Genomic DNA, 27,316 nt, shown 5'->3' with positions numbered 1-27,316 from the left:
TGATGCAGGTAAAACTTACAGTATATAAATTAACTCAATAAAGCTGTTTAGGCCGGGTGCCTTCACTCTTGCCTGTAATCCCAGCACTTTGGGAGGCTGAGGCAGAAGGATCACCTGAGGCCAAGAGTTCAAGACCAGTCCAGGAAACAGAGCAAGACCTCATCCCTACAAAACATTTTAAAAACTAGCTGGGTGTGGTGGTGTGCGCATGTGGTCCCAGCTACTTGAGGGGCTGAGGCGGGAAGACTGTTTGAGCCTGGGAGTTTGAGGATGCAATGAGCTGTGATCAGGCCACGACACTTCAGCCTGGGTGAGAGAGCTAGATCACAGCTCCACGAGAAAGGGAGGGGAGAAAGGGAGAAATAAAGGAAGAGAGAGAGGGGAGAACGGGAGGGGAGAAAGAAAGGGAGGGAGAGGTAGAGGAAGGAGGGGGAGGGGGAGGGACACAGACAGGGAGGGAGGGAGGTCGGGCGGGCAGACACGTGTGATCCTATTATTCTAGAATTTGCCTTTTCCATTCATATTGTGTACAACTTTCAAGGATGAAAATTCTACCTGAACAGTTTTAGTGCTACATGGCATTCTTCTATATAGATGCTCCATCAATTATGTGGAACAGTGACATTCCCCTTTTTATTATTATTATTATGACAATGAACGTGGCCTTTCATCTATGTTGAGTTAGTTTTAATGCCACATGAATGTGGCAATAACCTCTTCATATAGGGATCTCTGTTATATTTTTGTTGAAGAAACTGCTATGGTGGGATTACATACAATACAGGTTATAAGCACCTATTTTATTATCTCACGTTTATTTTAGCAAGGTACAATACAGCCAAGATGTGCTCTGTGACAGTCTTCAGTCAACAAGAAATCTGCACATAAAGGGAGGGTGTGTGCCCCTGACACTTGCCTGAAGTGTGAGAAGGGCTCCCGGTAGGAGAAGTGGCAGCCTGGGGACCCTCAAGGGGCTGCTGTGAGCCAGCTGGAGAACCTGGGAGCACCCATCCACCAATTGGACCCAAAACACAACATTCAGTAAAGGAAGGTCCTTCTTATTTCACCACAGCCTCTAGAGCCACTGGCCTGGGGAGGTGACAGCAGTGGGGCATGGACCAAACAGGAAGGTCCCCACGCTAGCTGATTTGGGAATGGTGGAGCAGGAAACAGCAGACAGCAAGGCCCAATGGACTCCATGCCTCGTCCGCCACTGGCACTGAACAGCTACCTAGGGCTGGGTGCACCCTGCAGAAGAGCATCAATGAAAGAGGCCACCCCCCCCGCAGGTACACCCCCAACACCGTTGCTTAGCGGCAATGGGGTCACAGGCCATGGACCCTAGAGCTGGGCAAGACCTGTAACCATCTGTCTAGAAGATGCTGATGAGCCTCTCTGTTTTGATCCACATTAACTGAAGGTCAGAGGGCCAAGAGCAACGGGCCACGCTAACAACCACAGCCACGGAGGCCACATCCCCTGGCGTGCCGCCGTTTCAGCCACACTCTATTTGACCATAGGCTCAGACTCCACCATGAGCTCAGCAGGGTCAGCACAGTTATTCCCGTGTTTAACTAAAGATGCAGCCTCCTAACTCTTAGTATTTGGTCCTCTTACTCACTAAGCTATTCTACTCTCTATCCTAACCCCTCAACCCTGATCTTCCAAGGTAAAGATTTCAGTGCATCTTTGACAAGTCTGTATCCTCAGACGAGGGCTCTAATATGTAAGGCACTTAGTATTTGTTGCTTGGGTATCTAAGAAGACATTTTCTTCACTGGGTCTTAAGGCAAGCACAACAGCAAAAACCGATAGCCATTAGACTTCCGTGAGGCAAGCCCAGGTTTTAGAAATACTAGAGTAGAGACGTGGCCCTGGAAACCATCAAACAATAAAGAGAAAAAGAAGAAACCTATCACCACTGAGTGAAGACTTAGCCAGATGTCTGCCAAAATAGCAGGGTGAGACAAATCGATGTGAGGACAGTTAATTCCCTAATAGGCATTTTAAGTGCACTTGTAAACGGCCTCTTGTTTGTGAAGGGTCTGGAACAGGATCAAAACCCACAAACTCACCAGGATCTTCAAGCAGGGGAATTCCACACTAATGCAAAAAGCCTTGTTCAAACACTAAAGTGCTCTACCTAAAAATAGTTCTAATTACTTTTTAAGACAGGCTTTCAAAATATTGGTTTAATTTTATACTGTTTATTTAAAATTGGTTATAGTTACCCTAATAGATTTTTAACAATGAACACTTTTTTAAAACCACGAGTAGGCTCAACTGTTCCTTTAATGAGCTTCTAAATAGGCCTACTGAGGCGCCAACATCCCCCAAATACTGCAGACCCGACAGGCGCCTTCAACCTCTACACGTGGACAGGCCTCCCGCCTCTCTGTGCCCTGCAGCTGGCCTGCTGGCATGAATACAGGTGTGCCTGCGTCAACACATGACACAAGCAGAACAGAAATACAAAGAGCTGGTCCGACACAGCCCAACAGTCCACTAACAAGGACAGCACAGGCTGTGGAACCTGCCTGCTGTCCATCTCATAACTGTCCCGGGGCCACATCAGACACAAACCCAGATTCCAGAAACCTTCAGACACAGAAAAAACTTGTGCCATAGGCCCAAGCAATTAGGAATTTACAAATGATCAGGAAATGGTAGGCTTTGCTGTGCCATCTGCAGAGTGACGATTTTTTAAAAACATTCTATTTATCAAAAAAACTAATTTTCCTACCAATTTAACCTCCACAGACAACACTTAGCACCATTTGTTTCTCAGACTAACCAGTAGAGCATTAAGAATTAATGTGATCCAAGCAACCGGCAAATTCCGAAAGCGTAGTGAAATTTAAGGTCACACATCAAGCCAGAGCTCATGCTTGTTCCACAGCCCTCATTTTTTCAGACCCTGCCCACTAGAGCACTTCTCCACGCAACAAAACCCAACCCAAGACCTTTCTGCAAATTAAAACATCTCACTAATGAGAAAACAGAAACTGGGCTGGGCACGGTGGCTCACTCCTGTAATCCCAGCCCTTTGGGAGGCCGAGGCGAGCAGATCACCTGAGATCAGAAGTTTGAGACCAGCCTGGGCAACATGGCAAGACCTGTATCTACTAAAAATACAAGAATGAGCAGGGCATGGTGGCGGGTACCTGTAATCCAGCTGCTAGGGAGGCTGAGGCAGGAGAATTGCTTGAACCCAGGGGGCGAGGTTGTAGTGAACCAAGGTCACGCCATTGCACTCCAGCCTGGGCAACAAGAGCGAAACTCCATCAAAAATAAAAATAAAAGAAAGAAAACAGAGACTGATTACAAATCTCAACTTCCTAAATTTTACTTAACCTCACTTTGGTGAAAATACACTAAGAATAGCTAAAAATTGCGCATCTAAGGTAGAAGGAAAGAAAAGCAAAGTGAGTCAGGGCCACAGAACACTCTAAAATCAGAGGTCCACGTGTTTCCAAGCAATGTTACCCTAAGTTAAATGCCATGAAACACAGAACCACACTACTCACTTACTACTAAGCCACGTCTTGGAACAGAGAGAATGTAAGGCCAACAAGCCTAGACAAGGCAACAGAAAAAGGAGAAGCAGCACTGGAAGAGATGAACTGAGAGGAAAGGAAAAGAAAAGTCAAGTCCTGGCCCAAAGACAGGGCAGGCAAGTCTGCGCTAACATGCTGCTGTGATCCCCATACCTTTGAGGACCCTTTTCTCATCAAACTTTCAGATCTTTGGGGACTTCTGGAAGCCAAAGCCACCCACACCATTTGAGGTTAACCATGACCATATAACATTCCAAAATTACCATCTTAAAACTCTAATATAGAATACATATATTATGTGTTTATAACTAAACCTTTGACTGGCTCTAAGGAAACACTCCGTTCTTTTGGATCAATGCTCAGGGCCTTCTCTGCTTTCAGACCAGCAGCCTAGAGAAGAGCTGGACGTTACTAGAGAACTCAGTCTTTTTTCCAGGTGACTTTGGGGCACAGTCACATTGCTGATGTGATTCTTACATCTGACTTCCGGCAAAGCCCTAAAAACTAGTACACATATGATTAACTTACATGATCAATGCCTCCCATTCAAAAAAATTCTCTTCATTCATGGGGCCTGTAGAGTGAGAAAAAATTTCACACCATTTTAACTTTGAAGGGAACTTTGGCAATTAAAAGTAAATTATAAGGAAGTTAACTTTAGAACCTTACCTGCCACAATTCCTTCAGGAGGATTCAGTGTTAATTCTATAAAATTAATAAGTAAAACCATTACCAAACAGAATAAATGTTACACTGTCATTTTAACAAAACACCTTTACAAGATATATAAGCCTGTAAACCATAGAATACACATATTAACAAGTGAAAGTTCTGTTTGCCCAAAGTGACTACCTAGTCCAGTAACAGTTCTGATAAAGACTACACAAACGGTTCTTTATACCAACAAAACACAGACTTTTATTTCTCTTTTTGTTTTTACAAATGCAAAAGCAAACATAAGGGGCAAACTGTCTTTCCAAACGATTCCTGTTGGTTACTTTGTTGTTTAGTTTTGAGACAGGGTCTCATTCTGGTTGCCCAGGCTGGAGTGCGGTGGGCAGAGTACTGGAGAAATTAATAAAACAGTACGCAAAGATACCGAAAAATCAATGAAACCCAAAAGGTGGTTCCTTGAAGAGACAGAAAATTAATAAATCCTTGCCAAACAAATAGAAGGTATAAGGAATGAATAAGAAATAAAACTTACTATTCACAGATGCTATGTCCACATACATAGGAAAGCCCAAAAGAATCTGAAGATAGTCAGTAAAAGTGAGTTTGGCACAGCTGCTGAACATGAGGTCTGTACACAGCCACAGAACTGAAGTGCGTGTTAACGTGCAGTTGGCCCTTAGTATCCGTGGGGAGTTAGTTTCAGGACCTCCCACAAGTCCCTGGTATAAAATGGTGTAGTATTTGCATATAATCTGCAAACATCTTCCCGGATACCCTAAACCAGCAGTCACCAGCCTTTCTGGCACCAGGGACTGGTTTCATGAAAGACAATTTTTCCACAGACGCGGGAGTAGGGGGTGGAGGGATTAGATTCTCATAAAGAGAACACAACCTAGATCCCTCACATATGCAGTTCACAATAGGGTTTGCGCTCTAAGAATCTAACGCCACTGCCGATCTGACAGGAAGCAGAGCTCAGGTGGTCATGCCCCTCACCCACCTCTCACCTCCTGTTGTGTGGCCCAGTTCCTAACCAGCCATGGAGCAGATCTGGGGCCCAGGGGTCAGGGACCCCTGCTTTAAACCATCTCTAGATTACTTATAATACCTAACATGACATAAATAATATATGAACAGTTATTATATTATGTTGCTTAGGGACTAATGACAAGAAAAAAGCCTGTGTATGTTCAGTACAGATATAACTTTTTTTCCCAAGTATTTTCAATCCACAGTTCACTGACCCCGCAGATGCAGAACTCATGGATACAGAAGACCGACCGCGTTAGCGAATTAGAAAACAGGTCTAAAAAGACACCAATTACAAAGGAAAACACGTGAAAATAAGTTTCTGAAAGATGTGCGAGGTCTCTAACAGAACAGAAAACATTATTAACAACAAGTTTTAAAAGACCTTAATAAGTGGGGATTATATTATGTTCATGGACTAAAAACTCAACTGTAAAATTATCAATCCTCAAAATTGAATCTAAAGAGTCAATGCAACTTTAGTCAAGATCCTAACAAGTTTTCTTGCTTGAATTTTACAAGACGATTCTAAAAGATAAATAAAAATGCAAACAAGCAAGAATAGCCAAGACTTTTTTTTTTTTTTTGAGACAGAGTCTCACTTTGTCACCGGCCTGGAGTGCAGTGGCACAATCTCAGCTCACTGCAACCTCCGCCTCCCAGGTTCAAGTGATTCTCCTACTCAGCCTCCCGAGCAGCTGAGACTACAGGAGCGCTACCACACTCAGCTAATTTTTGTATTTTTAGTAGAGACATGGTTTCACCATGTTGGCCAGGATGGTCTCTATCTCTTGACCTCATGATCTATCTGCCTCAGCTTCCCAAAGTGGTGGGATTACAGGCGTGAGCCACTGCGCCCAGCCTCAAGGCACTATCTTTAAAATGAATAAACAAAAAGTTCCATCTATGAGTTACCAAGTCTTCCTTACAGAGCTATGGAAATTATGGCAATGTAGCACTGGCTCTAAGTTAAATAGAACAACGGAGCAGAAGAGAGAGCCCAAAAGCAAACTTGTGCCAACACAGACCCTGACTCAAGGGAACACAGAGCTATGGCCCAGAGGTAAAAGGCACTCTTTTCCGTGAATGATGCTCATCTCTAAGACAAAAAATAAAACTTTCCCCATCCTGCACCAATATAAAAATCAAAATAGGTAAGAAAAAAAAAAAAGGAGACAGAAGAAACAGGGTTGAACAGAGCCATTGCCAGAGTCAACATGGACGGTGCTGCGGTCTAAATACTTGTGTGCCCCCAAAACTCCTAAGTTGAGTCCTAATATATGCGGTATTGGGAGGTGGGGCCTTTGGGAGGAGATAGGTCAGGAGGGCAGAACCCTCACGAGTGGAGTTAGCGCCTTTATAAGAAACAAGAGAGACTTGCCTCTTGGCCATAAAAGGACACAGGAGAAGATAGCCATACCTGCAAACCATAGAGACAGCCCTACCAGACTTCCCAGCCTCCAGTATTGGGAGCAATAAATCTGTCATTTAAGCTCCCTGGTCTTTGGTATTTTTGTTACAGCAGCCTGAACTGACTAAAACAGATGGCTAATAAGCATTTGAGAAAATGCTCAACACTGTGAATCATAAGGGTAATGGAAATTAAAACCACAATCAGATAGAGCTCAACAACTTTAGCATTATCAATATCTTTAGTCACAACAGATGACCAAAATTAAAGACTTTAACTGCTGGCAAGTTTAGCAAGTAGATCTCTCATGCATCACTGATGGGAATGCAAAACGGTTTGGTTACTCTTTAGGAAAGAAGTTTGACCATTTCTGCTAAAATTAAACATACACTGACCCTAAGACCCAGCAATTCTATTGGGTCTTACATTGCCAGAGCCTTGTATGTAAATGTTCATAGCAGCTAAATGCCTAATAGCCCCAAACTGGAAAATTTGGCTCCATGTCTCCACCCAAATCTCATCTTGAACTATAATCTCCACGTGTTGAGGGAGGAACCCGGTAGGAGGGGACTAGATCATGGGGGCAGTTTACCCCATACTGTTCTTGAGATACTGAGTTCTCACAAGATCTGGTGCTTTCATAAGTGTTTGGAAGGTCCTCCTTCACTCCTCTCTCTCTCCCTCCCTCTCTCTCTCTCTCTCTCTCTCTCTCTCTCCACCTTATGAAGAAGGTGCTTGCTTCCCCTTTGGCTTCTGTCATGACTGTAAGTTTCCTGAGGCCTCACCAGCCAGGTGCAACTGTAAGCCACTTAAACCTCTTTCCTTTATAAATTACCCAGTCTCAGGGAAGTTCTTATAGCAGTGTGAAAACAGACTAACACAGTAAATTGGTACCAAGGGTACTGCTATAAAGATAACCTGAAAATGTGGAAGCAACTTTTGGGACTGGGTAGCAGGCAGATGTTGGAACAGTTTGGCAGGCTTAGAAGGAAAATGTGGGAAAGTTTGGAACTTCCTAGAGACTTGTTGAATGGCTTTGACCAAAATGCTGATTGTGATATGGACAATGAAGCCCAGGCTGAGGTGGTCTGAAACTTCTGGGGAACTGGAGCAAAGGTCACTCTTGCTTTGTTTTAACAAAGAGAATGGTGGGATTTTGCCCCTGCCCTAGAGATCTGTGGAACTTTGAACTTGAAAGAGATGATCTGAAAAAGGAACTTTTATGTTTAAAAGGAAAGCAGAGAATAAATGTTTGAAAAATTTGCAACATGATGATGTTGATAAAAAAGAGAAACCCATTTTCTGGAAAGAAATTCAAGACAGCTGCAGAAATTCACATTAGTAACAAGGAATCGCCAAGACAATGGGGAAAATGTCTCCAGAGCATGTCAGAGATCTTGGCAGCAGCCCCTCCCATCACAGGAAGGGAAGTCTAGGAGGGAGAAATGGTTTTGTGGGCCAGGCCCACCTCCACTGCTGCTCTGTGCAGCCTTGGGACTTAGTCCCCTGTGTCTCAGTGGTTCCAGCTCCAGCCATGGCTAAAAGGGGCCAAGGTACAGCTCAGACTGTTGCTTCAGAGGGTGCAAACCTCAAGCCATGGCAGCTTCCATGTGCTGCTGGACCTGTGGGTGCACAGAATTCAAGAACTGACATTTGGGGACCTCCGCCTAGATTTCAGAGGATGTATGGAAACACCTGGATGTCCAGGCAGAAGTCTGCTGCAGGGGCAGGGCCCTCATGGAGAACATCTGCTAGGGCACTGCAGAAGGGAAATGTGCGGTTGGAGCCCTCTCAGAGTTCCCACAGGGGCAACTGCCTAGTGGAGCTGTGAGAAGAGGATGATCGTTTTCCAGACTCCAGAACAGTAGATCCACCAAGAGTTTACACTGTGCACCTATAAAAGCTGAAGACACTCAATGCCTGCCATGAAAGTAGCGGAAGGGGGTAGGTGTGGGGGAGCTGTACCCTGCAAAGCCTTAGGGGCGGAGCTGCCCAAGGCATGAAAGCCCACTGCTTGTATCAGCATGCCCTGGATATGAGACATGGCGTCACAAGGAAGATCATTTTGAGCTTTAAGATTTAATGATTCCCCAGCTGGATTTCAAACTTGCATGGGAGCCTGTAATCCTTTGTTTTGGCCAATTTCTTCCATTGGAAATGGGAGCATTTATCCAATGCCTGTACTCCCATTGTATCTTGAAAGAAACTAACATGCTTTTGATTTTACAGGCTCCTAGGCAGAAGGGACTTGCCTTGTCTCAGATGAGACTTCAGACTTAGACTTTTGAGTCAGTGATGAAATGAGCTAAGACTCTGGGGGACTTGCTGGGAAGGCACGATTGGTTTTAAAATGGAACCAATCATGGAATGAATGGTTTTGAAAAAAACATGAGATTTGAGAGGGGTCAGTGGAGGAATGATATGGTTTGGCTTTGTGTCTCTACCCAAATCTCACTTCCAATTATAATCCCCAAGTGTGGAGGGAAGAAACTGGTAGGAGGTGACTGCACCATGAGGGCAGTTTCCCCCATGCTGTTTCCATGATAGCAAATTCTCACGAGATCTCACAAGTGTATGTTAAGTTCTTCCTTGGCTTGCTCTTCTCTCTCCTACTGCCTTAAGAAGAAGGGGTCTGTTTCCCCTTCTGCCATGGTTATAAGTTTCCTAAGCCCCCCACCCCCCAGTTATGTGGAACTGTGAATAAACTTAAACTTCTTTCCTTTATAAATTACCCAGTCCCGGGTAGTATATTCATAGCAGTGTGAAAATGGGCTAATACATCCATCAATCATTTAATGAACCACAGTATATCTAGTCAATGGAATACTACTCAGCAACAAAAAGGAACAAACTACAAACACACACAGAAACATAAATGACTCTCCAAAGCATCCTGCTAAGTGAAAGAAGCCTGATGCAAAAGACTATACACTGCATGCTTCTATTGACATAAAATTCTACAAAAAGCGAAACTACAGTTAATAGCAAATCCAATGTCACTAGAGGCCGAGGGAATGGGAGGGGACTGCAAAGGGTGCTTTTCAGGGTAACAGAAATGTCCTGTATTCCTGTATCATAGCTGTAATGATGGCTACACAAGAGCATACGCCTGTCAAAGCTCAAAGGATTGTCTGTTTGAAATTGGCACATTTTATTTTGTGTAAATTTTATCTCAGTAAGGCTGGCCCCCTAAGTTTATGTTTGCTGCTTTAGGAATAGAAAAGAATACACCTCTTAGAGGATAATACTGGAGAATATCTTCATGCTCTTAGCATAAAAACTTAAACAGAACTAACGATAAGCAGCCAAAAGGCACTCTTCATAAAGGAAAAGACAGATACAATTAAGAATATTAAAATTAAAACCTCTGACATCAAAAGATATCTTTAAGAGGATGAAAAGATAAGCCCCAGAGAGGAAGAAATTTGCAAGATTTAATCCATAAAGGCAAATATCCACAACTTCTAAAGAATGCCTTACATATCAATTTTTAAAACATAAACCAAAAAGAAAAATCAGTCAGAAACTTGGACAACTTCACACAAAAACATGTAAGTGGCCCACAAACATGTGATACGTTACTCAACCCCAGTAATTGTGGTGATATGTGAACTGCAGCCACAGAGAACTATCACTATACCTACCAGAATAACCCTATCCTCAGCGTTTTTAAGACTGACAGTAGGAAGTGTCAGCAAGGATCTAGAGACAGAAACACATTGCTGGTGGGAGTCTAGCTTGGTAGAGCCACTCTGGAGAAGAGTCTGGAGTTACTAACTCTGACCCAGCAATGCCACATATTCAACAAGAATACGTGCACACATGTAAACCAAAAGCATGTCTACAGATATACTGCAATAAAGAATTGCAGTAAATGAGTTCAGAGTTCATAGTAGCCAGAAAATGGAAACAAAATACCTACCAAGAGACGAGGTCAATAAATTCTCCTTACAATGGAACAGAAACAAAAATATATGACCCACAGCTACACAAAATATGTTGTGTGAAATAAGCCAGGCCTAAAAAAATATGTAATACCTAACTGCATTTAGACATAATTCCAAACAGGCAAAGCTAAACTTCACTAGTAAGAACCCCTGCTTCTGCAGGAAAACAAAGGGAAGCAAGGCTGTAATGCTCCCGTGAGCAAGGACTGCACTGCCTTGGGGGTGCAGGCACAACGTGAGTCTCTCTGGAGCTAGTGCGCTCCCTTCACCTGGAACATGACGCTCTGATATGAGGGAAAACCAGGAGTTCTCATGGAAACATATTTAAGGTTGAGATGTCCAATACACAGAGAAGCAGAGGTGACAGGCCAGTGGTTGGAGGAGTGAGGCTAATGCTCAAGGGGGGTTATTTGCATATGGAACATATATAACCATTGGGCATTGGACAGGACCCTCTAGAGCAGTGTTTCCCACGGAATATTTGGAAATAGAAGGTGCCATTTTTTGGAGTCCATGATGACTGAAGAATGCTACCACCATTTAGCAGCAAGGAGCCGGAATGTTCAACATCATGCTAGGAACAAGGTTTACACAAGGAAAAATTATTTCACTGAAAATGCCACCAACACCTGCTGAGAAACCATACTCCAGAGAACAGAGGTCCTGAAGAGAGCCAAGTGTAATCACGAGGTTGTGCTAACACCCCAGCAGTGAGAGGAGGCACTGGCAAGGAGGGGCCCGCAAGGCAAGCTGAAGGCAAGTACTGGCCCCAAGGACCCAGTGCATTAAACATTGCAAAGTGGGGAGAAATTGAATGTGAATCGGGTCAAGTACCAAGCTGACTAAGACCTGATGGACTCCCTTTGTGCCTCTCCATGGGGAGTAGATCAGAGAAATAACCACAGATTTGGTTATTTCTCTGATTTGCCAGGCTTCCTACACCCAGTCATCTAAAATCTAGTCCTATTCTTGTATCTCAAGTCAAACCACCTAGTTATAAGAAAAAAATAACAGATGAAGGCAGATGCACTGTAAACAAGTGAAATACAATGTCAGTAGGCAACTAAGTGGGGCCTGGCAGCAGAATACACAAGAGTTTTACAAATCACTTTCGTGGGACCATGAAGAAGAGCTCCCACCAAAGAGAGCCGGCTTTAATCTTCATCTGGAGTTCCCCTTTGGCACTCCTCTGTGTGACAACCTCCCTTAGGGAGGAGAAAGCGTGATCTAAAAACTGCAGCTCCACACCTGTTCCTGGAGAGCCATGCTCTGCACGGAGACCGCCCAGGTGTGTGCTGGACTTCCCACCAGCTTTGTTATTCAACACTGGCCTCTACTGGTCGATAAAGAATTGCAGTAAATGAGTTCAGAGGATGGAGGGAATGGTTCTGGACACTTGATTTTTTTCCGTTTTCTGCTTTCAAAGCATATATGCACATACACAAAATCATACAGTTTCATGTTTACTGAAAAGAAACAAGTTCAAAAAAAGAGACGAATCTTAGTATCAGGAACATTTTCAAAGGCCATTCTTTGTGACTTAAAATAGTGAGTTAAAAAATAGCCACTACACAAAGTGAAATATAAATTTAACTTTTGACCCAACAATTCCATTTCTAGGAATCCGTTCCACAGATAACATTGTTGAAAATAAAAGATGTATACATAGGCTATTCATTTCAGGACTATTTGTAAAAGCAAAAAGAAGTTAGAAATGACTCGAGTGTCTATCAACAGAGGACCAGTCTAATTATGGTATGTACACCAGTCGAATTATGGTAATGTATGCAGGTAGGGTACTTTGCAGTTATAAATACCTCTACATGCCAGTACAAAACAAACTCCAGGACACATTACATGAAAAAAACAAGGTGGCAAAAAGTGTGTGACTAGGACCTTTAATGAGTTAATTAAAATTAATAAGGTCATTAGAGTAGATCTTTTTTTTTTTTTTTTGAGACGGAGTTTCGCTCTTGTTACCCAGGCTGGAGTGCAACGGCGCGATCTGAGCTCACCGCAACCTCCGCCTCCCAGGTTCAGGCAATTCTCCTGCCTCAGCCTCCTGAGTAGTTGGGATTACAGGCACGTGCCACCGCCTCGGCCTCCCAAAGTGCTGGGATTACAGGCGTGAGCCACCACGCCCGGCCTAGAGTAGATCTTAATCCAATCTGACTAACAGCCTTATAAGAGATGAGAACACAAACACAGAGGACAGGGCCTCAGAAGAAATCAGCCCTGCCCTACCCTTGATCTTGGACTTCCAGCCTCCAAGACTATGAGGGAATACATTGCTGTTATTTAAGCCGCGCCCAGCCTGTGGTAGGGTGGCCCTAGTAAACACAGTGCTGAAACAACTGCACTGACATTTACAAATAATTTACAAACAAACCTTGGCCTTTATTTCCATATCCTTTATGGAAAACTGATATGGATCCCAGACCTAAATGTAAGAGCTAACACTATAAAACATCTAGAAGAAATCACAGGAGAAAATCCTACTGCCACCTGATCTTTGGCAGTTATTTCTTAAATATAGCACAAAAACAAGAGGTATTTTAAAAGTCGATAACTGAATTTCATTGAAATCATAAAAACCCTCCTCTTTCAAAGGCACTATTGTAAAAATTAAAAGACATGCCACAAGAGTTGTTCAATGGGCAGAGTTTCATTCATGCAAGATGAAAAAGTTCTAAAGATCTGTGGCACAACGACGAGCACACAGTTAACAAAGTTAACGATACTATAATGTGCACTTAAAAGTTAAGAGAATAAAACTGTGTTCACTAATATTTAAAAGAAAAGGCAAGCCATAGAATAACAGAAAAAATTTACAAGACACACATCCAGCAGAAGACTTGTATATACATTATACAAAGAACTCTCAGGAAAATCAACACAATTTTAAAAGAAGCAAAGACTAAAGCAGGGGTCCCCAAACTTTTTACACAGGGGACCAGTTCAATGTCCCTCAGACCCTTGGAGGGCCGGACTATGCAAGGTGTGACACCCTTCACAGCCAGCACTGCTGCCTCCACTATCCCAGACAGCGGTATACAGTGTCACAGGCCCAGCACCGCCTCCAGTGCTGTATACAGGGATGGCGGTGATCAGCCTGTGACACTGTGTATACAGTGTCCTGGACATCTGCAGCAGCGGTGGGCCTCTTCTGTGGGAATCCCACTGCTGCATGTTTCCCCTATTATAAGACACCTCCTAAAAATAAGACAGCCCCCGTCTTTTGGGGGTAAAATTAATATAAGACAGGGTCTTATAATAGGGGAAACACAGTGTGTAGTACTGTGGGGGGAGACTTTTGGGCAAAGGGAGGTTATAGGGGCCATTATGTTGTACATTTGGGGGAGTATGGGGGCCATTGTACTGTGTGGTATTGGTTATAGTGCTTTGCCTTTCTTCCTACTTCTGCTGTTATTTCACACTGCTTCCGGTGATGTGGGGCGCCGCAGCCGCAGACCGGATGTGCGTCATATGACGCGCTTCCGGAGCCGTGACGTGTGCGTCCCGCGTCACCGGAAGTAATACTGTACATGAGGGACGCCGCGCTTTGCGGCGCCGCCACATACAGTACTCCAGGAGCACAGGATGTGGATGCGGATGCATCCTGTGCTCCTCTCACTGACCACCAATGAAAGAGGTGCCCCTTCCTGAAGTGCGGCGGGGGCCAGATAAATGGCCTCAGGGGGCCGCATGCAGCCCACAGGCCATAGTTTGGGGACCCCTGGACTAAAGCCACTTCATCAAAAAAGACATATGGATGGCAAATAAACACGTGAAATGATGCTTAACATCACGAGTCTTAGGGAAAAGCAAATCAAAACCTCAGTAAGGGCTGGGCACGGTGGCTCACGTCTGTAATCCCAGCACTCTGGAAGGCTGAGGCAAACTCCTGAAGTTAGGAATTCGAGACCAGCCTGGCCAACACAGTGAAACTCCAACTCTACTAAAAATACAGAAACTAGCCAGGCATGGCGACACATGCTTGTAGTCCCAGCTACTCAGGAGGCTGAGGCAGGAAAATCGCTTGAAGCCAGGAGGTGGAGGTTGCAGTGAGCCGAGATCATGACACTGCACTACGGCCTGGATGAAAGAGTGAGACTGCGTCTAAAAAAAACAATAAAACAAAACCTCAGTAAGACTGCTATACACCCAGTAGAATGGCTAAAATTTTTAAAACTAAATGGGCGTAGTGGCTCACAGTTGTAATCCCAACATTTTGGGAGGCCAAGGCGGGCAGACTGCTTGATCCCAGGAGTTCAATACAAGCCTGGGCAACACGGCAAAACCCATCTCTACAAAAAACACAAAAATTAGCTAAGTAAGGTGGCATACGACTATAGCCCCAGCTTCTTGGGAGGCTAAGGTAGCAGGACTGCTTAAGCCTGGGAGGCAGAGGCTGCAGTGAGCCATGATTATACCACTGCACTCTGGCCTGGGTGACAAAGTGAGAACCTGTCTCAAAAAAAAAAGCAAGAACAAAAAACAACTGGCCATGCCAAGTGTTAGCAAGGAGGTGGAGCAACCAACAACCGGAATGTTTAATACACTGCTAGGGAAATGTAAACTGGTATGACCACTTAGGAAAACAGTTTCACTGCTTCTTTAAAAATGAAACATACACTTCCCATTATAATCCTGGCTATTTACACAGAAGAAATGAAAGCACACATCCAAAGAAAGAAATGCACACAAATGTTCATAGCAGGTTTATTTCTAATAGCCTAGACCTGGAAACAAACCAACTGTCCACCAACTGGTAAATATATAAACAAATTGTAGTCTATCCATGCAGTGGACTACAACTCTGCAATAAAAAAGAAGAAAATACTGACATAGGCAACAACACGGACGAATTTCAATATAATCATGCTGAATGAAAGAATTATGACAGAAGACAAGTACATAACAACCTATATAGTAAGTGAAAGCAGATGGGTCACTGCCTGGGAACTGGGCAGAAGGAGGGAAGAAGGGAAGTATGAATTAAAAAGGGGGCAGGAGGAAACTTTTGGGGATGACAGACACACTTACCACCTTGACTGTAGTTATGGTTTCATGGGAATGCACATATATCACAACTCACCAAACTGTACACTTCGATATGTCAGTTTACTATATCTCAATAGCACCTCAGAGCTTTTTTTAATTTTTAAGGTGGCTGGGGGAAAAAAGACAGCATAAAGTCTTAAAAATGAAGCACAAACAGGGATAAAATAATTATAGCATGTATAACCAACACAAGATTAGGGGCATATAAAGTTATGGGAACATATAAAGAACTCCTACAAGTAAATAAAAAAAAATTCATGTAAATTTTCCAAAAAAAAAAAAAAAAAAGAACAGACATTTCACACAGGAAAAAACACAAATAGCCTATCTACATAAAAGGATATTCAACTTCATTCAGAATCATAGATATACAAACTAAAACCTCAAGATACGACATCATATTCATCAAATTGCTAACGAAACACAACACACCACCAACGTGTTAGCAACCACGACCAGCAATGGGAAAGTTCAGCTGCTGCTAGCAGCAATACATAACAGACAACTACACTGAAAAGCAGTTTGGTATTACCTAATAAAGCTGATTATGAGTGTTCCATGATCCTGTTAAAATACAAATGTGTTCACCAAGACACACATTCAAAAACATTCACAGCAGCATTCTTTCTAAAAATAAAAAATTGGAAATAACTCAAATGTCCAACGATGGAATGGATGAATTCTGGCTTATTCACTGTGGGTAACCCCCAACATGGGCACCGAGGAAGGAGAGCTGTGCAAACCCTAGGCACAATTAGTGCCTGAATAATATCTTTGTTTATAATGTTATTGCTCAGCTATTTCCTTTATATTATCCTTTACATATAATCATGTATTAGTTTATAGTTGGAACAATTAGTGCCTGAAGTATAACTTACTGCTTACACACATCTAGTTTATATAATCTTAGTACTTATATCTAGGATACTTAGTTTCATATAATCTTTCTATGTAGTCATATAAATACTGTAGTCCATATAATCATATATATGTTTTATATAATCATATAGGTATTGTAGTTGGAACTGTACCAACACATTTAGCGCCGACTTATATAATCCTTCTATATAACCATATAGTAGTTTATAGTAGGAACAATGTCTAGAGCAGTCACAGAGCAGAAGCAGTACATGGGAAAACAGCCAGACCAGGACAAAAACCAAAGACCCAGGCGGTGGCATCCCTGCCTGAAAGGGCGTACGCTGTATGGCAGGCTTGGAGCAGGAGCCTCTCCTCCTGATAAAGGAGTTGAAGTACCTCGCATCCAGTTCCTGTGGAAAGTAGGCCTCAGGCCTGAGATCCCTAACCCAGGGAGAAGAACCCTTCTGGTGTGACCAGGTCACGGTGGCTGTACACCCTGTCAGCCTTTTCTTGCTTCTGTGCTAGCTCAAATCATCCTCCCATAAAATATCTTAGAGAAGAGAACAAGTCTGCCAGCTCCCACTGCACTGGCTTACAGTATCCTTCTATAAGAATCCTCTGAAATCTCCAGCTCCCAGATACGAAGTGTTGCGCACGGCACTTGTTGCACACAGCTTATCTCCTTGCCTCAGTGACCTAATGGGGGTGGACCCCCTATTCTGTACGTGACCCTCTCCTACTATGCCCGGCGCACCTCTCTGCCCAGGTGACCTAATGGGGTGGCCCCCTCGCTTGTTACTCACATGATTATGTATGCCCTATCACTAAGCCTATAGATGACCTCACGACCCTTCCCCCTGCTTTGTACCTAATAAATACAGACTCTTCCGGACGTTCGGGGCCTCGCCTGTCTCCACTCACAGGTGGCATGGCCCCTGAGCCCAGCTGCTCTTCTCCAGTTCCTCTGTGTCCTGTCTATTTCTTGGATCCTGCACCAAAGCACAGCTATAGAGGACACTCCATGACCCAGTGGGGCTGAGGCCCTATGATTCACAAAATGAAATACTTCTCAGTAGTGAACATGAACTAAGGCTACGGTTATGCACAACATAATGCAATTTCAGTAGAGGATAGGCTGCATATATGAAGAGCATCCCTAAGATTATAATGGAGCTGAGAGATCACTAACGATGTATGTCACATTTTGCCTGCAGTATTCAGTACAGTCACATGCTGCACAGGTCTGCAGTCTAGGAGCAACAGGCTCCACCATGTAGCCCAGGTGTGTAGCAGGCACTATCATTTGGGTTTGTGTAAACATCCTTTAGGATGTTTATACAATGACGAAATCACCTAACAACATATTTCTCACTACGCTGGTATTAAGCAACATGGCCATAAATGCTTCAACATAAATGAATTTCAGAAACAAGGCTGAGCAAAAGATTTGACTCAAAGAACCCGTATTGTATAATTCCATTTCTACTAAGTTCAAAAACAGGTAAAAGTAAACAATATGTTAGGTAGTACATATAAAGAAAGATTTATACAAAATTCAGAAGGGTGATTAAGTTTTGGTGGTAGTAGGAAGGAGCACAAAGACTTCCAAGTTATTGTCACTGTTCCATTGAAGCTGGTGCCATGGACACAGATGTTCATTTTATCATTTCATCTGAACATACACCTTTTCTACACTTTTACATATACAATATTCTTTACAATAAAAAGTTTTAAAACTGGGCAAGACCCTGTCTCTACAAAAATAGTTTTTAAAACTAAAAAGGGGCAATCATGGAGAAGCATGACAGTAACAGGAAGGACAGACTGGGTCTGGTGGTTCAGGGAGGGCACAAGTGATGAGGTCAGCCAAGTAAGGAAAGTGTCCCCACACCCCGGAGGCCCAGGAGAGGAGCATATCGAGCCTGGAGAGTTTGGGGACAACAATGAGGCCAGGAGGGCTGGAGGAGAGGGAACCAGGGCAAAGCATGCGCAGCCACACAGGTCACCATGAGCACTCTGGTTGTGGTGCAACGAGGATCCTGAGCAGGGCAGCATGATGGCTTTCTGCTGTGCTGAAGGCAGAGGAAAATGCATCAAGAGCAGGAGGTGGAGAACCGGCTAGATTCTAGGCAGGAATCTAGGCCAGAGGCAAGAGGCGCTTGGACAAGCAGGGAGCAGTTAGTAGAGACCAGGATGAAGTCTGAAGGAAAGACACAAGATTACATGTGGCTATAAAAGATGAGGTTTTGGGAGGCTGAGGCGGGTGGATCACGAAGTCAAGAGATCGAGACCATCCTGGTCAACATGGTGAAACCCCGTCTCTACTAAAAATACAAAAATTAGCTGGGCATGGTGGTGCGTGCCTGTAATCCCAGCTACTCAGGAGGCTGAGGCAGGAGAATTGCCTGAACCCAGGAGGCGGAGGTTGCAGTGAGCCGAGATCGTGCCATTGCACTCCAGCCTGGGTAGCAAGATTGAAACTCCGTCTCCAAAAAAAAAGATGAGGTTTTAAGGAATTTACCCCAACAATGGGAAGAACGAGGCTGCTGTCAGTGCAGAGCGGGAACATTGTGTGAACAATGACGGTAGAAAATGCAGGAGCTCAGTTTTAGAGCTGTTTCCTATACACGTTAAGTTTTGGGTTCCTATCAGATACTGTACTGGGTTAAATAGTGTCCCCTGTAAATTCAAGCCCACCCAAGTTCTGTGAGTGTGACCAAATGGAGATTGGGTCTTTGCAGATGTAATCCAGTTAAAATTAGGTCATATCATTTAGGTGGGCCCCAAACCAATTACTAGTGTTCTCCTAAGAGAGGATTTGGGCACCAGTGCACACAGAGGGAAGATGGCCAAGTGAAGACGAAGGCAGAGACTGGAAGGCAGAGACTACCTCAAGCAAGAGAACTCCAATAAACGCCAAGGAGAGCCAACAACCACCATTAGCTGGAAGAGCCAAGTTAAAGGCTCTCCCCTTAAACCCTCAGAGGAAGAATGATCCTACCAACACCTTAATTGTAGATGATTTTGATTTTAGTGCCCCCCAGGGGTGGCACTTTGTATGGTAGCCCACTTCTACCTGAGTCTATCTCTGACACTCCTAGGAAGGGCTGGATGATGGGTGAAGACAACACCAAAACAAAACAGCAATTCACAACTGAGTTCTTTCCTGACTCTCCTTTTTTCCTGTTTATGAACCTAGGCAAAACCTTGTCTGATGCTCAGTTCCATAAAATGTGTAAAATTAGGGGGCCTGAGCAGAATCACAGCCAAGGTCCCACCACCTCTAAATTCTGCAGTTGTAGGACTATTCCCAAAAACACTAAAGTGTGCCTGAACATCTATCCAAATCTATCTAAACCCCATTCTGTGTAGAGGTTGATTCTGCCAAGTCCAGCTTTACACTGGGATGGGCTACCTTCAAATACATTTGGGGGACAAACTAGCTGTTAAGACACATAAAAAAATAAACACTAAATGGATAACAAACATATTACATTATTAAGATACAGGGGGAAAAAAGTCCCCTCAATAACATGCTGTATTCATCTTCTGTCACTGCTGTAACAAATTACCACAAACTTAGTGACTTAAGACAATACCCACTGATGATCTCAGTTTCCAAGTGTCAGAAGTCTGGACACAGCATGGGCCAGCTAGTTCTCTGCTTACAGTCTCACCAGGGCTGCCATTCCAAGTTCATTGAGGTTGCTGACAGAATTCAGTTCCACTGGGCTGTTGGCCTGGAGTCATTCTCAGCTTCTTGAGGCTGCCTGCCATCCTTAGCTCATGGCTCCTTCGTCCATCTTCACAGACAGCCACAGAAGGGAGAGATCTTGTCATATGCTGAAGCTCTCTGACTGCCCCCCATCCTGCCTTCACTGCCTCCTTTTGAGCCTTATGTGATTAGTGGATCCTCCAGGGTAATCCAGAATAATCTCCCTCTCTTTAAGTTAGCTGACAGTAACCTTAATTATATCTCCAAAGTCCTTCCACCACAGCACTAGAAAGTGTTTGAATAACTAGGGCAGGGGGATCTTGGGGAGATAGCTTTAGAGTTCTACCTTCTATACATGATCCAAAATTTCATGTTAACATGTAAAAACACACAATACACTTCTGTAACATACTTTTGAAAGTCAACCATTATTTAGGTTTTACTACTGCAAACTAATTGACAATATAATTGAAATAATAAATGAGACTTTTGTAAGGACAGTAAAAGGGAGAACATATCATTGTTAATGCAAATATCGTTAGAAAATACAAGTTCAACAATGCAAAGACTGACCTGAAGCAGTGGCCTGAACTTAGTTTCCTATGCAGAGTTAAATGATTTTCTTCTCAATAAAAATGAGAAAATACCGGCTCACAGTCTAGCCTAACCCTAGAAATAGGGATAAAATAAAACTAAAACAGACAGAAACACAAACCAGGTGCCAAGAAATGGTAGGTGTTCACACATCTAACCCACAAGCCAGGCTTCCCATGAGGACACAGAAGTAATAGTCCCCTGTTCTAGTGTGAACACTGTCAGAATCAAAATGGAGTCACTTTTGTCAAGCCCTGACAACATGGAGGGAGGTCAAGATGAAGACAGGAAAAATGACTAAGTATAGTGGCATGTGCCTGTAGTCCCAGCTACTCAGGAGAATAACTTGAGCTCAGGATGTCAATGAGCTGTGACTGTGTACTGCACTCCAGCCTGGGTGACAGACCGAAACCCTGTTTAAATTATTTGCCAAAAATATGCTTAATTTTTATTGCTGAAAAATGCTAACAATCATTTGAGCCTTCGGCAGGTCATAATCTTTTTGCTGGTGCAGTCTTGCCTGGATATTGATGGCTGCTGACTGATCAGGGTGGTAGTTGATGAAGGCGGGGCGGGGGGAGGGGAGGGTGGTGGCTGTGGCAGCTTCTGAAAATAAGACAAAAATTAGGTTTGCCACAAGGACTGACTCTTCCTTTCACAAAAGATTGCTCTGTAGTCTGTGATGTCATTTGACAGCATTTTACCCATAGGGGAACCTCACTCAAAATGGAGTCAATATCCTCAAGCCCTGCCACTGCTTTGTCAACTATGTTTATGGAATAGTCTCAATCCTTTGTTGTCATTTCAAAACAATGTTCACAGCACTGTGACTAAGAGTAGATTCCATCTCGGGAACTACTTATTTGCTCATCTATAAGAAGCAACTCCCCATCTGCTTAAATTTGATCATGAGATTTTATCAACTGAGTGACAGCTTCAGGATCCACTTCTAATTCCAGTTCTCTTGCCATTTCCACATCTGCAGTTGCTTCCTCCCCTTAAAGTCATCCATGAGGATTGGAATCAACTTTTTCAAACTCCTGCTGTTGATACGATGACCTCCTCCCATGAATCACAGATGTTCTTAATGCCATCTAGAATGATAAATCCTTTCCAGAAGGCTTTCAGTTCTCTTTGTCCAGATCCATCAAAGTAATTACTCTTCATGGTGGCTAAGGCCTTATGAAATGTATTTCTTAAATAAAAGACAAAATTGCTCCTTGATCCATGGGCCACAGAATAGATGTTGTTAGCAGGCATAAAAACATCTGTCTCCTTATATATTTCCATCAGAGCTCCTGGGTAACCAGGTGCACTGTCAGCAATAATATTTTGAAAATAATCTTTTTTTCTGAGTGGTAGGTCTCATCAGTGGGCTTATACTCAGTAAACCATGCTGTAGACAGATGTGCTGTCATCCAGGCTGTTTGTTCATTTCTAGAGCTCAGAGTATTTAACATAATTTTTTTTTTTTTTTGAGACGGAGTTTCACTCCTGTTACCCAGGCTGGAGTGCAATGGCGCGATCTCAGCTCACCATAGCCTCAGCCTCCTGGGTTCAGGCAATTCTCCTGCCTCAGCCTTTTAAGGGCCCTAAGATGTTCCGAATGATAAATGAGTACGGCTTCAACTCACAGTCAAGTTAAAGTGACTAGCATTAGCCCCTAACAAGAGAGTCAGCCTATCCTTTGAAGTCAGTCATTGACTTCTCTCTAGCTGTTTCAGTTGTAAATGGCATCTCCTCCCAATACTGTAAAGTCAATTTTATGTACCTTGTAAATCTATTGCTCAATTTAGGAGCCACTTTCATCTTGATCTTAGCTAGATCTTTGGAGAAATTGCTGCTTCACCGTGTGCTTTTATGTTGTGGAGACAGGTTCTTTACTTAAATCTCATGAACCAACCTCTGCTAACTTCCAATTTTTCTTCTGCAGCTTCCTCACTGCTCTCAGCCTTCATAAAACTGAAGAGTTAGGGCCTTGCTCTGGATTAGGCTTTGGCTTAGGGAATGTCCTGGCTGCTTTGATCTTCTAATCAAGCCACTAAAACTTTCTCTTTATCAGCAGTAAGGCTTTTTCACTTTATCACTCATTGTGTTCAACAGAGCAACACTTTTAATTTCCTCCAAGAACTCTTCCTTGGCATTCACAACTTAGCTAACTGGTGCAAGAGACCTAGCTTTCAGCCTGTCTTGGCTTTCAACATTCTTTCCTCACTAAACTTAATCTTTTCTAGCTTTTCATTTGAAATGGGTGGAGTGTGACTCTTCACTTGGACACTTAGAGCCCACTGCTTGGTTATTATTGGCCTAATTTTAATATTGTTGTGTCTCAAGGAAGAGAGAGGCCAGAAGAGAGGGAGAGAGAAGGGGAAACAGCCAGTCAGTGAAGCACACAAAACATTTATTAGGACTGCCATCTTTTAGAGGCATAGTTTGTGATGCCCCAAAATAATTACAATAGTAACATCAAATATTACTGATCATACATCACCGTTAACAGATTAAAACATGACACAGAGACATGAAGTGAGTACATGCTGTTAAAAAAATGGTGCCAACAGACTTGCTCCCATGCAGGGTTGCTTGTAAACACTTCTAAACTTGTAAAAAACAAGCTCTGCAAAGTGCAAGCAAAGTGCAGGAAAGTGAAGTGTGCCTCTATGTTCTGCTTTCAGAGACACTAGGTGGCGAGCGTTATTTGAACGTTTACAGCAGGCCCTGTATATCTGCAGCTGCATATTCATGGATTCAACCAATGGATGAATACAGGAATACAAAATATTTGGAAAAATATATATATATATATTTTTTTTGAGACGGAGTTTCGCCCTTGTTACCCAGGCTGGAGTGCAATGGCACGATCTCGGCTCACCGCAACCTCCGTCTCCTGGGCTCAGGCAATTCTCCTGCCTCAGCCTCCTGAGTAGCTGGGATTACAGGCACGCGCCACCATGCCCAGCTAATTTTTTGCACTTTTAGTAGAGACGGGGTTTCACCATGTTGACCAGGTTGGTCTCGATCTCTCGACCTCGTGATCCACCCGCCTCGGCCTCCCAAAGCGCTGGGATTACAGGCTTGAGCCACCGCGCCCGGCGGAAAAATAATTTTTAAAAAAATTTAAAAATGGCCGGGCGCGGTGGCTCCCGCCTGTAATCCCAGCACTTTGGGAGGCCGAGGCGGGTGGATCACGAGGTCGAGAGATCGAGACCAACCTGGTCAACATGGTGAAACCCCGTCTCTACTAAAAGTGCAAAAAATTAGCTGGGCATGGTGGCGCGTGCCTGTAATCCCAGCTACTCAGGAGGCTGAGGCAGGAGAATTGCCTGAACCCAGGAGGTGGAGGTTGCGGTGAGCCGAGATCGCGCCATTGCACTCCAGCCTGGGTAACAAGAGCGAAACTCTGTCTCAAAAAAAAAAAAAAAAAAAAAAAAATTAAAAATACAGGTTAAAAAATCAGTATAACTATTTGCACAGCACTTACATTGCATTAGGTACTATAAGTAACCCTGAGATGGTTTAAAAGTTATGAGAAGTTGTGCATACATTAAATGCAAATACGACACCATTTTATAGTAGGGACTTGAGCATCCGAAGATTTTAGTATCTGCAGGGGGTCCTGAAACCAATCCCCTCCAGATACCAAGGGAAGAATGATCATAAGAGAATGAGCCTGTATCTGCAATGTTTTGGTCTGCGTAAGCCAAACATCAACTCTCACTGTGCAGTGTCACCAATACAGTTTTAAGAACTCAAGCTACATGTATGTTTACCACTTTTTTAAAATCACATTCATTCTTTTAGCTTATTTTTAACTTTCTTCCAAGATTACCCTCACTCTAACTACAATAGCAGCAGCTAACTTATTAAGTGTGCACTTCATCTGCACTATCAACTTTAACCTTTTAAGGCAACTGCAGAGACAGAGAGGAACAAGCTCAAAGAGCTAACAAGCAGAGAGGCTGGGTCTGAACTCAGGTCCGCCTCTCCAGGGCCCTGCGCTCAGCCAGCTACCGTCTTGTTTCCAGCGGCGAATCATGTTCCTGGCGCTTTCAAACATAATGGCATCCCAAGACTTCTCGCAATTCTTCCAGGTGGGCAGTCGGTGTAAAACGATGGAATGCCGAGCGTTCCCGGGTTCTCATTCTCCCTTCGCTTTACGCAGACATTAGAAATCTACTTACCGGCTAGGAAAGCACTAGTGACGCCTTCTCAACACTACCTAGGAGCAGTGGCAGGTGGCACTGAAAGCCCTGTTCCTTCATTAGAGAGGAAGCCAAAATCTGACCTTTCACCTAAAGCTCCACCAACGAGCCTTTCTCCTTTTAACCCACACACTTCCCCCCCAATTCCTCAGCAGCAATTCAGGCCTTCTTCCCCAAGCTCTCACTGCACGTTCTCAATGCTACCAAGAAAAAAAGCACACACACACAAAAGGAAAAAAAAAAGCCCGCAGAGACTCCACTGCGCGCGCTCCCACCTAACGCGCACTGACGCCGGGAGGGCTTCACTTCCCAACGCCACGCGTGAGGGCGGGCAGCAGCCACAGCGCGCGACGCTCCGCGGGACCCCCCGCCGACCCGCAGCGGGCCCTCCTCCCGAGGCGCCCCTGCCAGGCTCCCTGCCCCAGCCCCGCCGGACGACGCGGGCCCGGGAGCAGGAACGCGGGACGCTGCTGACAGCCCGGTCCCAGAACTCACGTTTGTACTCGGCCATCAGCCTCTTGAGCGCCGTCCCCGCCATGGCCCCGCAACAGCTGCGCAGAGCGACCTCGCCTCAGCCCGACGCGTCCCTCCTGCCCCGACGCCGGGGCCTGCTTCCGGGTCGCCGTCGCGGGACCAGGATCTCTTCCGGGGCGTGGCGCCTAGCGCGCTTGCGCAATCGCCACGGCGCGCTGTCCGGACGGCGGGAGCCCAACCCGCGGCTCCTGCCCGGCATTAATCACTCTGCGGGGTTGGCTCCGGTCCCGGCACTTCCAGAGGCGTCAGGGCCCTGGTCTTGTAGAGACTTCCCGAACGGCGGCGCCCGGTCTAGTGTGTGTGTGCTGCCTGTTCTGTGCCAGCCGCGCGCGGCCGAAGGGCGGAGGAACGAGTGCTGAGTGGGGGGAGGGCGGGGACGAGGGAGGAGGACGGGGAGCCGGGAGAGCTGCGGGGACGAGGTGGGAGGACCAGGGCGCGGCAGGGATGCGGGGACGGGACGGGGGCTGGGGAAGATGGTCGCGGGGCGGTCCGGGCTGGGGCGGGGGACAAGACGCTCCCACCGCCCCGGGCCAGCCGGGTTTCAGATTGGGAAAGGTGGGAAGGTTGGAAGTCCTGGCGCTTTATCCTCCGCGTCTGTGCGGCTCCGCTGGAGTTCGAGTCCCTTCTGCTCCCAGGGAGCGAGCTGCGGGGAGAGCCCCGTTCGGGACCAGCTGCTCTGCTGAGCAGCCTGCACCCCAAGGCACCCCCGGGAGGGCGGGCGCGACTCAGGTCCTGCCCGAGCCCCTGGGGTGCCGAGAAGACTCCCCAACGCCCCGAGCGTGCTCCCGGCCTCTCCACAGTTGAGGATCCTGTAAGGAGCGAGCCCTTTTCCCATGGTAGCTGCAGTGAATGGGCGTGCTTTCCCGATGGACCTGCTGTGATTTGAACCTACATCGTTACTGACTTCAGAGGAAAGCACAGTGAGTGCTTCGTGGCTGTCCAGTCGGGTGTATACACACACCTTTGCAAACATGCCGCGATGCTCACGGTAGCGTCATATGCTTGATGTTTTCATAATTCTATCAGTCTTCTCCAGACATGATCTTATCGTAGAACACAGTATGTTCTCCAATTATTTTTTAGAAATGTGGTTTACAGCTTCTATCAGGATTAGCTTCAGCTTCAAGTGACAAAAGTCCAAAATAGGCATTGCCGAAACAAGATGGCAGTTTCTACCCTCAACGGGGCTGGTACAACATCCTCAGAGAACCAGGTTCTACAACTCCTCGTGGTCATCGTTCAGTTCTTTATGTGAAATTCAAGTTTAGCTGGGCATCTTGTATTTTAATTGGCTAACTCGTGCCAACTGTCAACTTGGATCAGTCAGTGCTGGAGTCCCGGGGTTTCGAGCAGTGTGTACTACTGCATGGCAGCACACCCTGGGGAGGCCAACTGCACAGAAAATCAGTGTCTTTAGCAACCAAAGTTCTGAAACAGCAAAAGGACCTCACAGCTTAACCCCTTATAGGGTGGGGCTTTCCTGTTTACACCATGAGTTTCCAGCTGGCCACTCCTGCAACACGGCTAATGTGGTAAGTTTCCTGGGAGTGGGGGTTCTTGGGATGTGAACCCTTGGGTGCAAAAACTGGAAAGGTTCCAGTTGGGACCCCAGGCATAGATAACCAAGATAAATAGGGCCTCTCTCCTCCAGGAGCATCAATTTAACCCAGGGATTCTGGGAGTCAAGTTCACATAATTAATGTTCTTGAAAATAGTAATCCCAACAT

General features: G+C 44.8%; 1 protein-coding gene across 3 annotated transcripts in view; it reads right to left on the bottom strand.

Moving 5' to 3' along the window:
- UBE2G2 (ubiquitin conjugating enzyme E2 G2) overlaps positions 1-25,679 on the bottom strand; it is a 40,285-nt gene extending 14,606 nt beyond the window's left edge. Inside the window, exons 1-3 of one of the 3 annotated variants that reach the window (XM_003927551.3) lie at positions 25,551-25,679; positions 4,227-4,262; positions 4,086-4,131 (exon numbers count right to left, since the gene is read on the bottom strand). In XM_003927551.3, the coding sequence (XP_003927600.1) occupies positions 4,086-4,131; positions 4,227-4,262; positions 25,551-25,593 (125 nt within the window). In that variant the 5' untranslated portion in view covers positions 25,594-25,679. Of the gene's footprint in view, positions 1-3,164; positions 3,261-4,085; positions 4,132-4,226; positions 4,263-25,550 lie in introns of those variants that run through there. The other 2 variants (XM_074389472.1, XM_010338212.3) reach the window with 2 other exon arrangements.
- Between the last annotated feature and the right edge of the window lie 1,637 nt (positions 25,680-27,316).

This window comes from Saimiri boliviensis, chromosome 18 (assembly GCF_048565385.1).
Source record: "Saimiri boliviensis isolate mSaiBol1 chromosome 18, mSaiBol1.pri, whole genome shotgun sequence".
Lineage (NCBI taxonomy): Eukaryota > Metazoa > Chordata > Mammalia > Primates > Cebidae > Saimiri > Saimiri boliviensis.
This window is presented reverse-complemented; position numbering and strand designations above follow the sequence as displayed.